This window comes from Takifugu flavidus, chromosome 6, assembly GCF_003711565.1.
Source record: "Takifugu flavidus isolate HTHZ2018 chromosome 6, ASM371156v2, whole genome shotgun sequence".
NCBI lineage: Eukaryota > Metazoa > Chordata > Actinopteri > Tetraodontiformes > Tetraodontidae > Takifugu > Takifugu flavidus.
Genome location: NC_079525.1, coordinates 4741836 through 4757506, shown reverse-complemented (window position 1 = coordinate 4757506; position 15671 = coordinate 4741836). Strand labels below are relative to the sequence as shown.

At 46.7% G+C, this 15671-nt stretch overlaps 2 protein-coding genes across 21 annotated transcripts in view; one reads left to right on the top strand and one right to left on the bottom strand.

Moving 5' to 3' along the window:
* The window catches only part of sorbs2a (sorbin and SH3 domain containing 2a), a 35470-nt gene extending 27312 nt beyond the window's left edge, over positions 1–8158 (bottom strand). For 5 of the 19 annotated variants that reach the window (XM_057035120.1, XM_057035123.1, XM_057035124.1 and 2 more), the window contains exon 1: positions 2326–2845. The gene's annotated coding sequence lies outside the window, so the exon portion shown is untranslated. Of the gene's footprint in view, positions 1–690; positions 913–2325; positions 2848–7880 lie in introns of those variants that run through there. The other 14 variants (XM_057035114.1, XM_057035121.1, XM_057035122.1 and 11 more) reach the window with 9 other exon arrangements.
* A 2661-nt stretch (positions 8159–10819) lies between these two features.
* Positions 10820–15633, top strand: tlr3 (toll-like receptor 3). Of its 2 annotated transcripts, XM_057036334.1 has the most exons (6): positions 10820–11050; positions 11583–11668; positions 11796–12285; positions 12592–12786; positions 12862–14717; positions 14791–15633. In XM_057036334.1, exons 3-6 carry the CDS (start codon positions 11827–11829, stop codon positions 15020–15022), a joined length of 2742 nt encoding a protein of 913 aa, XP_056892314.1. In that variant the 5' UTR covers positions 10820–11050; positions 11583–11668; positions 11796–11826; the 3' UTR covers positions 15023–15633. The 2 variants fall into 2 exon arrangements, with proteins under 2 accessions (XP_056892314.1, XP_056892312.1); XM_057036332.1 differs by having other exon boundaries at positions 12592–14717.
* Positions 15634–15671: the final 38 nt, after the last annotated feature.

The following is a 15671-nucleotide window of genomic DNA, read 5'->3' as shown; positions in this document are numbered from 1 at the left end:
TTTCTTGAGAGGACACTGTCACCAGTCTTCCCTTGAACTCATTACTAAACAAATGTGCCCCCCTGTCATTAAAAGAAGCAATCTTATGGGTTTTCACAAAGCTGTTAGGCCTGATGGAGCAACTCCTGTTGGGGTGGAGGCCAAATGCCTTTCTGGAGCTTTAAAACCTCCTCATAAAAAAAGATTTGGCAGGGACAGGGCCTGGCAGTCCGCCGCACAATATTATAGTGTCACTGTCTATTTACAAGTAGAAACAATCATATTAATTCCCTTTAGGTTCATATTGAGGATTATTTATGCAGTTTTTAACTCCATAACAGACCCAGTTACTCGATACAGACATTAGGCTGTAAGAAAGCAACTTAAAATTCCCCAAATTACAAAAACACAAAGCTGCTCGGTCATTTGCATCTTGCAGTCAAGAGAAGCCTCAAACCAGGAAAGCCCCCGTCTGCTCATTCTTTTTTTATTCACACAGAATAACACCAAAGCATCATAAGACCGCACCATGGTGTTATTTTAAACAGCAATCCAGTGCCTCACAAGTCACGTGAGGCATTAGATGGGACATTGCAGCATGTCTGCGGCGGCGTTCTATATGAGCAACAAGCCACATTTTGTAAACATTGACGTAATGCAGCACTTAGAGACATTAATCTGTTGTTAGGTGGTGGGTAATGTTGCTCATACCTGGTGAGTATCTTCCAACTGTCACACTTTACAGTCTATATATATTTGTGACTGCCGTTCTTCATAAGCTGTAGTCACTAATAGCTATTAGCTGTTCACCAAAAAATTGTCCCATGTCCATATGACTCCCCTCATTTCAGTGGTGGGTCCTACTGGGGCAGTGACAGTGGAGTAATCCTTTCTGCAAGTGCATGTGCGCGAGGGGCTACCATCGAACATGACCTGCGGCGAGAGGACAGGCATTTCACACATCGCTTCAGGCATGACATCATCTTCTGATGGAAGGCAGAGAGAGGGCAAGATGGAGGAAACCACACCGGAATCACAATGAGAAAATAGAGGGCACCAATGTGAAGAGTGTCAGATATAGACTGAGAGATGAAAACAGGAAAAGTGAACCCCAGGGGTAACACCTTTTTATGATCTACATGGATAAATGTGTCTCATTCTCCAATTCCATGCCGTCCCTTCTCTTCTCTCCTCTCCTCTCGCTCTCTCATAAAAAGAGACATACATCCGAGTAACTCTATCCTGGCAGGTGCAACAGAGTTAACATTAACAGACACATGCTTCCTAGCTCATCAATCAAGTTAAAATGCACTGATCATCCTTTAAGGCGCTATGAAAGGATGTTTACTTGCCGAACCACCCATGGCGGCAGGGACGGCGGTAACTGTTGCTGGCCATTTTGCATGCCGCTGTTGTCATAAAATGCTACAATACTTTATACGTCAGACAGTGTTGTTGAAACATAGGCCAGGTAGACTCTCTGGGAGCTGCCGTGATTCCCGGAGAGATAGTGTTACATCCTGGACACCTCCCCGCTCTCTGGTCGCCCAGCATTCAAAAGCAGAGGGGATCCACTGCAGCTGGAATTTCTGTTTCATTAGTGGATGTGATTAACGGGGTTAGGGTTAACAGGTTAGCCACAAAATATCCCACATCGCCATGAAACTACTGCAGAGTCAGACTGGCTCTCCGTCCAGCCACCCCTCAACAAACTAAAAGTGACATTAATGACAAAACTGTGACCTAAACTGATGTTACAAAGCCCATTTGAGGAACAGGCCTTCAAAATAACACATAAATCATAGGAAACGAATTAGTTGGCAGCAAGAGCAGCTCTCTCTCTGCAAAAGAGATACTTGCATCTCCCATTTGCACACATAACCTTGCAGAATATGCCACAAATATGAAAACGTTTTCTTTATTTATTTTTTTAAATTGAAGGTGCTGTAAACAATGTGCTGCATTGTGCAAGTGCAGCCTAACAATAGAGATTATCCTAATCGTTTGCGATGTAGGTTAAACACGGATATCCAAAGTCATGTCTACTACCATCAGCGTGAAAGAAAGATATAATGTTTACCACATTACTAACGCCGCAAAGATATTTCCTCGCCCCCCCCCCCACCCCCCAAAACCGCATCTTGGGTTAATGCACAGGAAAAGCCAATCTACCGGAATGTACTCCGATGGGCGACCTTCTATCCGCCGATTCACTTGACCCGGCCTCGCTGTTGTGTGGAGCATTTAAAAAACACAGAAACTAGACCTGTTTTGGCTGTTTACTCCGCCACTCGGTGCGACAGAAGCCCCCCGGAAACAAGCCCGCTGATGCGGTTTGCGTCTTACCTTAAACACGGCGACGTCTCGCCCCTTTTACTCCGACCAACGTCGCCAGGTGCTCAGCCTCGGGGACGTCAGAAGCCCGCATTAGAACTCGCGGTGGAGTCCCAGCTCGGAACCCAACGCTGCGGCGTCCGTGTGATGAAACCGTACACCTGTTTGTGGGCGCGCATGGATGTTGCTGCTCTAACTAAAGGCAACTCCCTCTGCCGCGGGTCACTGAGGCTCGGGTGGAAACGAAGCCGAAGCTGTCCGCTCCTCCCCGGTCCCACAACACTGACCTCCGGTGAGAAGGCAACGCTGCGGACTACCACATGCCGGGTTTTTTTTTTTTTACCCCCCCTCTCCTCCGGATGCGCCGGGCACAGAAGTGCTGCTCTGCGCCACTCTGTCAGAACCTGCGTCAGCCCAGAAATGGACCGTCGTTTCCGTTTTTGAATATAATTGAATGATGCCGCGGCTTCCTGAGCAAAATGGCTTCTGTTTCATTCAGCGACAGCCTGCGCGAGCTGCTCCTCCTTGGGTCCGTGTGTAGCCATGGCAACGCTGGCCGTTCAATCAGCGCTTCCGGAGGACACACGGCGGGCCCGGCTAGCTACTGGTCAATGCTAACTGGAAAAGTGCTAATTTATATATATTTGTGCAAGGAAAACACACTTCGTACTGATTCCAGTTAAAACAACCTTATACGTTTATAGTTGTTAGAGTTAGATCAACTTGTTCTTTTGGTTCTTCTGCCATCGAACTCCCCTCTACTGCAGATGATGTTTAAAACACTCATAAAAGAGGGATAATACAAGCGCAATCTGTTTTAGCAGGGATTTTAGCCAATATTCAATCCGTTTATTTATATAGCATTTTAAAAACACAAGGAGGGTGTATGGGATGTCCATTATGTGAGGGATTTTTCTTTATAACTTCACATCCTTTAGGCAATTATTGAAAAAAAGTTCTGCTTCTGGATTCTATTCTTGAGGGCCTAAAATGGAACCTTGCAGCACAACAGTGATGTAATGTGGGCTGAGGACGGTGCCGATGGTGACATCAACATTTTTGTTTAAAATTTGTATCCGTGATGCTCATCAGGACTCCAGATAATCTAGTAAATGTAATCATCAGTGTCAAGGGTTGCACTCTAATCCAAATAAATCAAAATAGATCTTTTTCTTCCTCCCCTCTCGGTTAAGTTTAAAAGTTCAATTGTGGCTTTAAGGAGGGCTGTTTCAGTGCTATGAATTGCCCTAAAGTGGCTGTTTTGCCAAATAAAAGCCCAAAATTCTTTTAAAAGTTTGGACTAAAATGGGAGTTCTGAGATGAGACTGAAATTGGTCAAATTAAACTGGTTTAAGATTGGGGTCCTTTAAAAAAGGTTCAACAACAAAACGGGGCAATATTTCAGAGGGAAAGTTCAATCATTATCTGTAAAGAAACGTCAAAGTATTAAGAATAAATGGATTTGATTTTTGATTTTTGCGTTTCTTAATACATTTTACAACCTTTTACTCTTCGATGGCTTATATGGTTTTGGAATTTGGTCCCCTGCTGTGTGTCTGCAGTGCTCTTTCACTGAACCCAGTGAAGACACACACACACACACACACACACACCAAGCTCTTAAATTATTTACAGAATGGATGGTATTCCTTTATAGTCCACACTAGGTGTCCTCTGGCCACAGCACAGAAAAAAACCCTTTAAAAGACATTTCATATACATACATAGATGAACACATTCATGAAAACTACACATCTGATGTAATACTGGTGCTTTTACAGCTGTTGTTATTTTTGTGTTATTGTGATATTAACACATACAGAATAAGCCCTTCCTCCGGTCTTGTTAAAGAGGTGCACCGATTTAGTCTGTTAGTCCTATTGATAGATGACCTTTCTCTACAAGACCTCATGTGAGAGTATAGACATGCATGCATGCGTCCAGTCTTTCATCACCTACTCGTATGTGTATTCTAGACAGCCTTTACTGATTTTAAGAGCTTGATGCCCGAACCAAGCAACACTGTCAAGAAAAACAGGGGGAAAAAAACACAGGAAGAACAGGATGAAACCTTGAGCGGGACCAGGCTTCTATGGAAAGACCTACTGTACCTGCTGATGGCCGTCTGACTAAGAGGAGGGCCATTTTCAGTGATCTATATTGTTTCCTGCGAAACTGGATTACCGGGAGAAACGGGGGAGAGCCCACATAGAAAGGCCCAAACCAGAATCCAACCCATGACCATTCTGCCATGGAGCAGCTGTGCTAACCACTGCACCAGCCTGCCACCCATTGCCAAAGTCAAGTAGAGGCTTATCCTAAAGAAGGCTTGACTATGCTTATCAACTCACACATCCTGTCAACACGCAAGTGCAAAAATGTACCCCCCCCCAAAAAAAAATTTACCTCAAAAATGATGTCACCAAGAAAGCATATAATAGAATAATGGCTGAAAACATACTGTCTCACATAAATATCACTTGTTTGACCACTGTGAAGCAGGAAAATGCTGCAGAATTCACAACGTGGCCTGACATTGACTATTGATCCTGTGATATCCACAGTCGTTCTTTATTGTTTAGATTAATAGCATTTTTTTAGTTTGGATTAAAGTCAACAGTAAGAAGAAACATAACAACTTTTCATAACAGCTAGCGACCTTTTTAGCAACATGAACCTCATAACAGAGGTTAAGACCGCTCCTCCGGCTTTAAAGCTCGCCATTAACTGTCCTCATCTGCAATTATCTCTTTTTCAACTGTACACACTAAAAAGCTGTTGGCCCAGAATAGCGTGCAATAAAGGAGCGCGGCCTGGTAGTGACACGCCAATCTTGTGAGAGAATAACTCTTTTATCTGAACTGCGGTGCTGCCTTGCATCTTTCCACGGCTGCCTTCCAGAGAGATCCACATTTGGAACAGCTGATACTGAGATTCGCTCATCTGGCCAATGTTCAAGTGGCGGCACTGTTAAGGGAGCGCACGGGGACATTATCTGGCAGTGACATCACCAACACTCCAGACTCTCTTTGATGCGCCAGGGCTGACCAGGTGGAACGCCCGAACGGGTCTGTCCAGACGGGGGCTGATATGACGTCACATCCAGCGCCGTCCTTTCGTGCATGCACTGCTATCAATGGTCTCAGTGTGATAATATCTCTAACTCAAATGAGAATGCACGTGGATCCTCAACCAAGTGTGAGAGTGGATGAGTCTTCAGTCTTCATAATGCAGCATCTGCCCCCAAAGCCTGAGCTCTCAGCCTCCTGCACCTCTGGGTTTCTCCTTATCAGGGCATGCAGCCCTGGCAGGCAGAGTATGCCGCTTATGCAACACACCTCTCTTTAATTCCCACGTGCGTCGTCCGGCTAAAATCTCTGCGCTTTGTCCCCTCGCTGGCGTTGCTGAAGCCAGGCCTCAGCAAAATAAACAGCTAAAGGGTGTCGAGCCCGATGAAGTGCCACCGTTCTGATCTCTGAAGGGATTCTCTTCAAAAGCGAGAGATCAAGAGCTCCTCTGATCACGGTTGGTTCTAATCTCCCCGTCACCTGCAGTGCTCTCCCTCAACCACTCAGCCCGGAGCCTGTTATTGAAACGTATTAATGGAATGAAAGTCTGCTTCGGAATTCTGTGCTCGATTTATGCTGCAAAGCCTCTTTGTCAAATTTCAGCTCCTTTACGGGCTTGTAATTAAGTAATGGCTGAATTAATCCTGCAAACCCTGCGTTGCCAAAGGGAGAGGAAGGATATTTGTTAAGAAGCAACAAGCGATTTAAGGAACTCGAATTCACGGAGGGGACGGAGCGCCTCTGAAAGTATTGGCACTTATTTAATAAAGAGGCAGGCACCTATGGGAGGTATAACACGAGTAAATTAAATGCGCAATGGAAAAAAGAAACAACTTTCACCTTTTTTTGCCTTTATCAGCAAAAGAGGAAATTACTGCAAGACCACGATGGCCGTCTGAGTGCTCTCAGCTCTGGCATGTTTCAGTGCCATTGTAAATCAGGAAGTGAGAATAATGGCAGCGTGCGGGGGCAGATTGTTCTGCTGTCATTCGGGGCAAAACAATCTGTCCAGGCTGAGAATGTTTTAGGATGAGGAATGTGACCCCTGGATCTCCCTCTTCCTTCTTTGGTAACAGCGCTGCTGTGCAACATCAAAAGGGCGCTTCAGTAAATCTCTAAATCAGGTTTGACCACATGACCTGCGGAAATATTCACGTATTTAGCTCCAGGGGAGTGAAGCCATTATAAAGGTTACAGTAAATGGATCGAGGGTTTTTATTTATTCATTAAAAACTCTTTAAAACCTCCGATTTAACCAGCTCCTGGTGGACCAGAGAGTTTCCTGCTGAATGTTCTCAGTACCTGATTTTGCTTCTCTAATAACCTCAGAGGCCAAGAGATTCATATATAAACATAGTTCCTTGAATGCATATTTGTATCTGTACCATTGCACATGAAACACTTGGATAACCAGGTGGATTCTAAGAGCAAGGGGTGCATTAAGACCCATCTGCTAACTGTCACTGACTGGCAGGCTGAGTTATTGGTGCTGCCAGGCCGCCCCAGCCACAGCTTAAGGAGCTGGGGAAAAGCTCGTCCTACCCTCCTGGTAATGGGACGGTGTTAGAGAGGGGGAATCTCCTCCTGTAAAGGTCAATTGTCACAATTTTCAGCTCAGTGTCAACATTTCACTGATGCTCAAGTGCTAATGCTGTCAACATTAGCATTTTTGCTATATCAAATGTGAAAAGTAGTTCCTTTGTTTCTGCCTGCACTTTTACAGAGCTCTGCTCTGGAGAATTATGAGTCCAGCTATGGATGCATGCAGCCAGTTGCTCTTGAGCTTCGATTTGCTGTCAGGCTCTGGCCCCCGGGGGACACTTTCAGTGAGGAAAGACCTGACGCGGCGCTAATTGAGCGCTCGCCAGAGATGAGACCCAGGCAGCTTCAGCAATTTCCCAAATTAAAAGAGGAGAACAATGGCAAAAATGAACAGTTGTGTTCCCCGGCACCACTGCCGAACGTCTAACCGCGTTCTGTTCTCATCCGCCTCCATGCAGCACGACACATGGGTGGGGGGTGTTGTTCTTCTGATTTGATCAAAGGAAACATTGTGTTTTACATGTACCCCTGTTGTCCAGTTCCCTCAAGAATCGACATCGTCTGTTGTCCTCATCCTCTAACCTGTGTGTCTGTGACCTCTAATCATCATTACTCAGCAAATTGGGGAGCGGGAGGCGGAGGGGGAGGGGGCACTCTGGTAATACCGCAGTGCCTCTTGGCTGCACAATGAAGAGAAGAACACGCTACACGCTGCTGCAGCCTCGTTCCCTGCATGTGTCATTGATATCTGCTTTTCTTCATCAGGAGAAGATAAAACCTGCAAATGTAGCCATCTACAAACTGCTGCCATGCTGACTGCAGGTCAGGTTCCCACGTCAGAGCATCATCAACACTGCAGTAAATTAGAGGCTAATTAGGGGGTAATTAGCATGATTTTAGTGAATATCAACCTATAGAGAGAATAGAAATGTGCTGATGGTTATTTTAGTTGCTTACCGTGCAGAGGTCCCTTCAGCAGATGAGGAAGTTGAGACGTCTCCCTGTCTGTGCGAGACAGACAGAAGTAGAAGAGTGCAGCAAACACAAGTTCATTGATGGAGTAGTTTGTTATCCCTCTCGCATGAGTGCGTGACACCACTCAGACGGGCACAGTCGCAGACCAAGTGAGGCATGAACAACGCGGCGCTGTCGTTCAGTCCAGAGCGCAGCAGGACGTCTCCCACATGCTCTTAATCTGTCCTTTCAGTGCCAGAAGATTTCTCCCCTTAGAATCTGAAGCTGGCTTCGTTAGTGGGGGCTACCATGTCTCTGTTTACACCCCTCCCCATCTGAGCTGCAGCACTCTCTGGCTCATCATCTCTCCCTATGGCCCTTTTGGTTTGCAGAGGTTCTTCATATCTTTTGCATTCTCACAGTTTACTGCCGGGCTCTTGCAGGTTCTGTTTCCTGTGCTTGATTCAGGTTCTGTTACCAAACAGCAAACAGCCCTGTAACCCTCCTCGGCTTAGTGGCCCTCTAAACCAATCAGGTGGCCTGGAGATCCCAGTAAAGAGCTGGTCCACTAATCTGATGGAAGGATCAAGAGGTGAAAACAAGGTTCTAAAGGTGTGTTTGTCTGCATCTGTGTGGCTCCAGAGGATGGAGAGGTTAACTCAGTCAGCTAAGGAGGGCTGATGGAGACAGGAGAAGGGATGATGGACCTTCATAGCCCCTATATATTTTTCTGAGGAATCATCGCTAATTCAGAAATCCAAGACCACCACGTGTCTTTTAGATCCCATCCCAACACACCTGTTGAAGGATGTTTTACCATTGATAGGCAGTTCTATCCTGGACCAGATCAATGGTTCTTTAGTGACAGGTTAGGTACCCCTACAAGGTGGCAGTGATTAAGTTGCTTAAAAAAACATCACTGGATCCTGATGTCTTAGCAAATTACAGGCCGATATCCAACCTTCCGTTTATCTCTGAAATACTTGAGAAGGTGGAGTTGACTCAGTTACTGGAGCACCTGCAGAGACACAGCCTGTTTGAGATGTTTCAGTCAGGCTTTAGAGCTCATCACAGCACAGAAACAGCACTTCTTTAAGTTACTAATGATCTTCTTATGTTGTTGTTATGTTCATTGTTATGCTGATGACACTCAGCTCTATTTATCCATGAAACCAGAGGAGATAGAGAAGTTAGTGAAGCTTCAGACCTGTCTTAAAGACATAAAGTCTTGGATGTCTTCAAATTTCCTCCTCCTTAACCCAGAAAAAACTGAGGTCATGGTGTTTGGTCCTGAACCTCTCAGGGATAGATTAGATCACATGATCACTCTAGATGGTATCTCATTAACATCACCTCTGTGTGAGGAATCTAGAAGTAACTTTTGACCAAAACCTGTCCTTCAACTCAAACATTAAATTAGTCTCTAGAAGTGCCTTTTTTCACCTGAGGAACATCACAAAGATCAGGAAACTACTGATGCGGCATGATGCTGAAAAGTTAGTCCATGCATTTGTTACTTCCACGCTGGACTATTGTAATTCTTTATTATCGTGGTGTCCAAACTCATCTTTAAGAAGCCTCCAGCTGATCCAAAATGCTGCAGCCAGAGTTCTGACAGGTATTGACAAAAGAGAACACATAACTCCTGTAATGGCATCCCTTCATTGGCTGCCCGTTAAATTTAGAATAATTTTAAAAACCCTTCTTTTGACCTACAAGGTCCTCAGAGGCCTAGCTCCATCCTACCTGGAGGAGCTAGTGATACCTTACCAGCCCAATAGACCGCTCCGCTCTCAGAATGCTGGTCTACTTGTGGTTCCCAGAGTCTCTAGGAGTAGAATGGGGGGCCGAGCATTTAGCTACCAGGCCCCCCTGCTATGGAACCAGCTCCCTGTCCAGGTACGGGAGGCTGACTCCATCGCTCCTTTTAAGATTAGGCTTAAAACCTACCTCTTTGAAAAAGCTTTATGTTACTAATTCTGTAGTTCCAGTTACTATTATAGACAGACAGATTATCATACTTAGAGGGTCGTCTAATCGTTAGGTCACATCTTAGCTATGCTGTTATAGGCCAAGGCTGCCGGGGTCCGGAAACATGATCAACTGACAGGCCTCTGTCACCCCACTGGGTCATGGTTTCCTCTCCTCTCCTCTCCTCTCCTCTCCTCTCCTCTCTCCTCTCCTCTCCTCTCCTCTCCTCTCCTCTCCTCTCCTCTCCTCTCCTCTCCTCTCCTCTCCTCTCCTCTCCTCTCCTCTCCTCTCCTCTCCTCTCCCTCTCCCTCTTTCTCTCTCATCTCCTCTCTCTCTCTACCCAGCTGGCCATCAGCAGGAGGGTCCCCCTACATGAGCCTGGTCCTGCTCAAGGTTTCTTCCTGTTAAAGGGGAGTTTTTCCTTGCCACTGTTGCTTGTCTGGGGTTAGGCCCTGGGATTCTGGAAAGCGCCTTGAAACAATTTTGATTGTAAAAGATGCTATATAAATACCGGTAATGATTGACTGGATTTGATAGTGGATCATCACTTCATCTGACATTAACTCACACTAAAGTCCCCAAAAACAATCATAAAAATTTAATCATTTAAAGATACCCATAAACAGATCAGATGAAGAATATTTATAATATTATATATATTGTATAATGATTACAATGAATAAATGCTCACTGGATGTTGAGGCTTTGAATGAACAGAGGTGTTTCAGGCCATGACTAAAACCTTATATTATATACAGTAACTCTTAGAAATGACACTCGTACAATGTATTTATTCTTTTTATTGAACATAAAACATTTTAATAAATCTCTTATTTCTAATGAGGAATTTATTACACAATTAACCAATAACACACATCTGGACAGAGTTTAATCCGAAACTGGTAGTAGTGTTTTACTGCCCTCTTCTGGCTATTTCATGTACCGCAACTATTCCCTTTGCGGCTCCATTTTAGTTTCACTTCTCCATATTTGTAAAGGAGGACACGTTGCGTCTGTAAACTTAGCAGATTCATCCATCAATGGCGACTTGTACGGATGAAGAAGACCTAGAAAAGTGCTTTGGACGCATCTATATTTGTGACAGATGCTTTAAAGATCACGTAAACCGTCGTAAAGGCATCACTCTCAGCTTTAAAAAAGTTTCATTTATTTTTTATAATTTCTGACTTCGTTTACTGGAGGTGAGCAACTCTATCACATTTCTATATGGTGGAAATTATAGGAACTAGGAAGTAATGTCAGAGTTTGTGATGTGAATATTTTGAAAATTGAACTTTTTGACTACAGTGATCCCTCGCTATATCGCGGTTCATCTTTCGCGGCTTCGCTGCTTCGCGGATTTTTTTTGCGAGTCGTTCATTGCAGTTCTCAAATATAATCGAAGGTGGCATATCCGTTTATATAAATCTTCTTGCTCAGAAAAAGAAAGAGCGCCAACAACTACCCATAACAATGTTCTTCTCTCGGAGAAAGACTCCTGCGCCTGAATTGAATTACACATGAGTTCGAACACCAACAAGGAAGGCAGATAATGAACATATGACTCATTTTGCACAGCCGGGAAGGTTCTATTTCTTAATAATTAAAAATAAACATGCTGTAGATGTTGATTACACTTTTATTCTTCTGTCATTTCATAAAATATGTGATTAATCTTCTGAGGCACCAGAGTAAACAAACACAGTCTAACCGGTTTCAACCACACCTCTCTAGATTCTCAGACATCCCGGACTGGAACGACAAACCTTCCGTGCTTTCCAACAGGCCCAAACCGATGCACCAGGAATATGAACGTGAATGTAATTTAAACATCCCTATTCTGCTACTGCTCTACAAAGCCAATATTTGCAGCCTGTGAAGCAACAGGGAAGTAAAACTGGACAAGAAAGCTTTTCATTTCCTTATTTTTTATTTTTTGGCTCCAAGTGAAAACCACACGCAACAGACCTGGTCGTTCATGATGCTCGGTGGGCCTTCCCTGTTCCTCTTTTCTCTGCTCATCATGTGGTGCTGCATGACCGGACGGCGCCACGCTGTGTATGGCCAGAAGAAGACCTCGTGTGTCGTGCAAGGCAGCAGCGCAGACTGCAGCCACCTCAGCCTGTCCTCCATCCCTCCAGACCTTCCCAGGAACCTCACCAGCCTGGACGTGTCTCACAACAGGTTACGGGGGATCCCCCCCGAGTCTCTGAGGCCGTACCCGGACCTCCTTCACCTCAGCGTCAGCTACAACACCATCGCCAAGCTGGACGGCCGACTGTGTGAGACGCTGCCACGGCTGCAGACACTGGACGTTGCACACAACCAAGTGTTGGCGCTGAGGGAGGAGGATCTGAGCCGCTGCAGCGGGCTGACGGCGCTGATTCTGCGCAGCAATCGGCTAAAGCTGCAGGGGGAACCTTTCTCCGGCCTGCAGGTAGCAAATGTCACTCACAAAGCAGAAACCCATCACAGTGAATGTGGTGTTTGGGGAAATAACTCTGAGGTTTATCTCAACCGTCTCAATAAAAGCTATCAGGAGATTAGCTGCAAAACAAGTCAAAACAGAAGATAGGAGCAGATAAGGCAGGAGCTCATCGCGGGTTTACGCGTGCTGTCAACTTTGGTAGGGATAACCGGGGAGTGTTTCACAAGCAAGTAGAAGAAAAGGTCACGGTGGCAGATCTCTCACCAGTCTTTGTGGTTTGAATCTTTGTCCTCTGTCCTCCTTTTGTCTATGTAGAAGCTGACGTATCTGGACGTTTCCTTAAACCACCTGCAGTCGGCCAGGCTGGGCTCACGGCCTCAGCTGCCCGCTCTGGTCAACCTCAGCCTGGCGCAAAATGACATCACCGTCCTGAAGAGAGATGACTTTTCCTTCCTGAATCACTCGTCCTCTCTCCGAGTGCTCAACCTGTCATCGGTGCCCCTGAAAACGGTACATTTTAACTCTGTCCCCCGATTTGTTTCACTTCTGATGCCACGGCGTGATGATCTTTATGTTCTCTTGCAGCTGGAGCCCGGTTGCCTGAAGCCCATTTCGGGCCTGAGTACTTTAATCTTGGACGGGAGCAACATGGGCGCTCAGGTGATCGCTGAAATCTGCTCGCAGCTGTCCGGGACGGCCATCAGCAGCCTGTCTCTGCGGAACATGAAGCTGGCCTCTCTCCCAAACACCACCTTTGCAGGACTCCAGCAAACCAACCTGAGCTGCCTGGATCTGTCCCGTAACGGCCTGGGGAAAATCGAAAAGGGCTCATTTCAGTGGCTGCCACGACTCGAGACCCTAATTTTAATGGAGAACAACATCAAGCATCTGACCCAAGACACGTTTCAGGGTCTCCAGAGTCTGAAAATCCTCCAGCTGACAAAGGCCCTGGTGAAAGGTCACACCTCCGCCACCCCCATTATTGACGACTTCTCCTTCCAGCCTTTAACGACCCTGGAGAGTTTGGTATTACAGAAAACTGCAATTCGGGAAATTACAATGCAGACGTTCACGGGCTTGACCAGTCTGAAGGAGCTGGACCTGAGCTGGAGTAGCTGTCTCTCACTCAAGACCATTACTAACGAGACCTTCGTGTCTCTGGCTGCTTCTCCACTCAGAAAGCTGAATCTGACAGGAGCGGCGGTAGTGCAGATCAGTCCTGGAGGCTTCTCCACCTTAAAGAACCTCACTGTTCTACTCTTGGATTCCAACTTCATCAAACAAACCTTGACTGGCAGAGAGTTCGAAGGCTTGGGTCAGCTGGAGGAGATTCACATGTCTCTGAACTTCCAGAAAGTCAATCTAAGCTCCGCCTCTTTTGCTGCTGTGCCCCGACTGAAGGTCCTGACTCTGGGGAAGAGCCTGACCAGCACGGCCCTGAACGTGGATCCCTCTCCGTTCAGCCCCCTGGTCAATCTCACCTTCCTGGACCTCAGCAACAACAACATCGCCAACATCAGGAGGACCTTGCTCAAAGGTCTGGTTAACCTCAGGGTGCTGAAGCTGCAGCACAACAACTTTGCCCGTTTATGGAAGAACAGCAATGTGGGTGGGCCGGTAATGTTTCTGCAGGACACGCTGAAACTGAAGACCCTACTGATGGACAGCAACGGGCTGGATGAGATCCCAGCTGGGGCTCTGAGAGGACTAAGAGAGCTGCAGGAGCTGAGCCTGGGCAACAACCTCCTCAACAGCCTGCGGCCGTCTGTCTTCGATGACCTGATCTCCCTGCGCGCTTTGTTTTTACAGAAGAACGTGATCACGTCAGTGAGGCCCGAAGTGTTTGAAACGCCCTTGAGGAACCTCAGCCTGCTCGTCATGGGCAAGAATCCCTACGACTGCACGTGCGAGAGCATCCTGTGGTACGCCACCTGGCTGAACAACACCAACACCACCAGCGTGCCGGACCTGGCGGAGCAGTACACGTGCAACACCCCGCTGACCTACTTCAACCGCTCCATCATGACGTTCGACCCCCTTTCCTGCAAAGACATGACCCCCTTCCGGGCCCTGTATGTGGTGAGCAGCACCACCGTGATCTTGCTGCTGACGGTCGCGCTCTTTATGCGATTCCACGGATGGAGGATTCGGTTCTACTGCAATATCGTGGTCAACCGCACTTTGGGATTCAGCGACGCCACGGTGGAGGAGGGGCGTCAGTTTGAGTACGACGCCTACGTCATACACGCCGAGGACGACGGCGGCTGGGTGGAGAGGCGGCTGCTGCCGTTGGAGAACGGGAGGTGCAAGTTTTGCTTGGAGGTTCGAGATTCAAACCTCGGAATGTCGCAGTTGGAATCCATCGTCAACAACATAAGGAACTCCCGGAAAATCCTGTTCGTTGTCACCGAAACTCTCCTCAGGGATCCCTGGTGTCGACGGTAAATCCAACGCTGACTTCAAAAGGTCTCTGTGTTTTCAGCGAAGTCGAATTATCTTCTCTCGCCTCCTCAGGTTCACGGCCCATCAGGCTCTGCACCAGGTGATCGAAGCCAGCAGGGACTCCGTGGTCCTGGTCTTCCTGCAGGACGTCCACGACTACAAGCTGTCTCGGACGCTCTTCCTCCGCAGGGGCATGCTGCGCTCCTGCTGTGTCCTGTACTGGCCCGTCCATAAAGAGAGGGTCCCAGCGTTCCACCAAAAGCTCCTCATAGCGCTCGGCATGACCAACCGCTTGCAGGACTGACCCTGTCCCAGCTGCAGGACTGACCCTGTCCCAGCTGCAGGACTGACCCTGTTCCAGCTGCAGGACTGACCCTGTCCCAGCTGGGACAACGGGACCTTTCCTCTGTTAACGCTTTAGTAGCTCTTAGAGGATAGGATGCATCATTTTGGCTTAGATTTGTGTGTTTAAACAGACTTGAAACCTTTTCTCGTGCGTATAAAGTTGCTGTAACAACTTTCCGAAACTGAAGTCATCACTTTCATTAGTGTTTGAACTCCATGTGACTGTTTACATTCTGCATCAGGTGATCTAGAGCACGATGCTCGTGCGAGAAACTGTATTCATTGCATTTAAAATATGGAAAAACAATCTCAAATCATGCACTAACCAAGTGCCAGGCTGATTAACCAGAAACATTCCCATAGCAAACATGTTTTCCTGTTGGGAAGCAGGTCAATACTGGACCCCTGATCAGCCAGGAAGACGACACCTACGTAATTCTAGATGCAATCGGTGCCTCAGAAGTGAGAACAACCACCAAAACCCTGCTGGTTCTCTGGCACAAACATAGCCTGCTGATAAAACTCGTGTCATGGGAAACTTTGAATAAAACAATCTGGATAACAGTGAAACTAAGTCTCATCTGTCCTATAAAGCTGTTAATAATTAA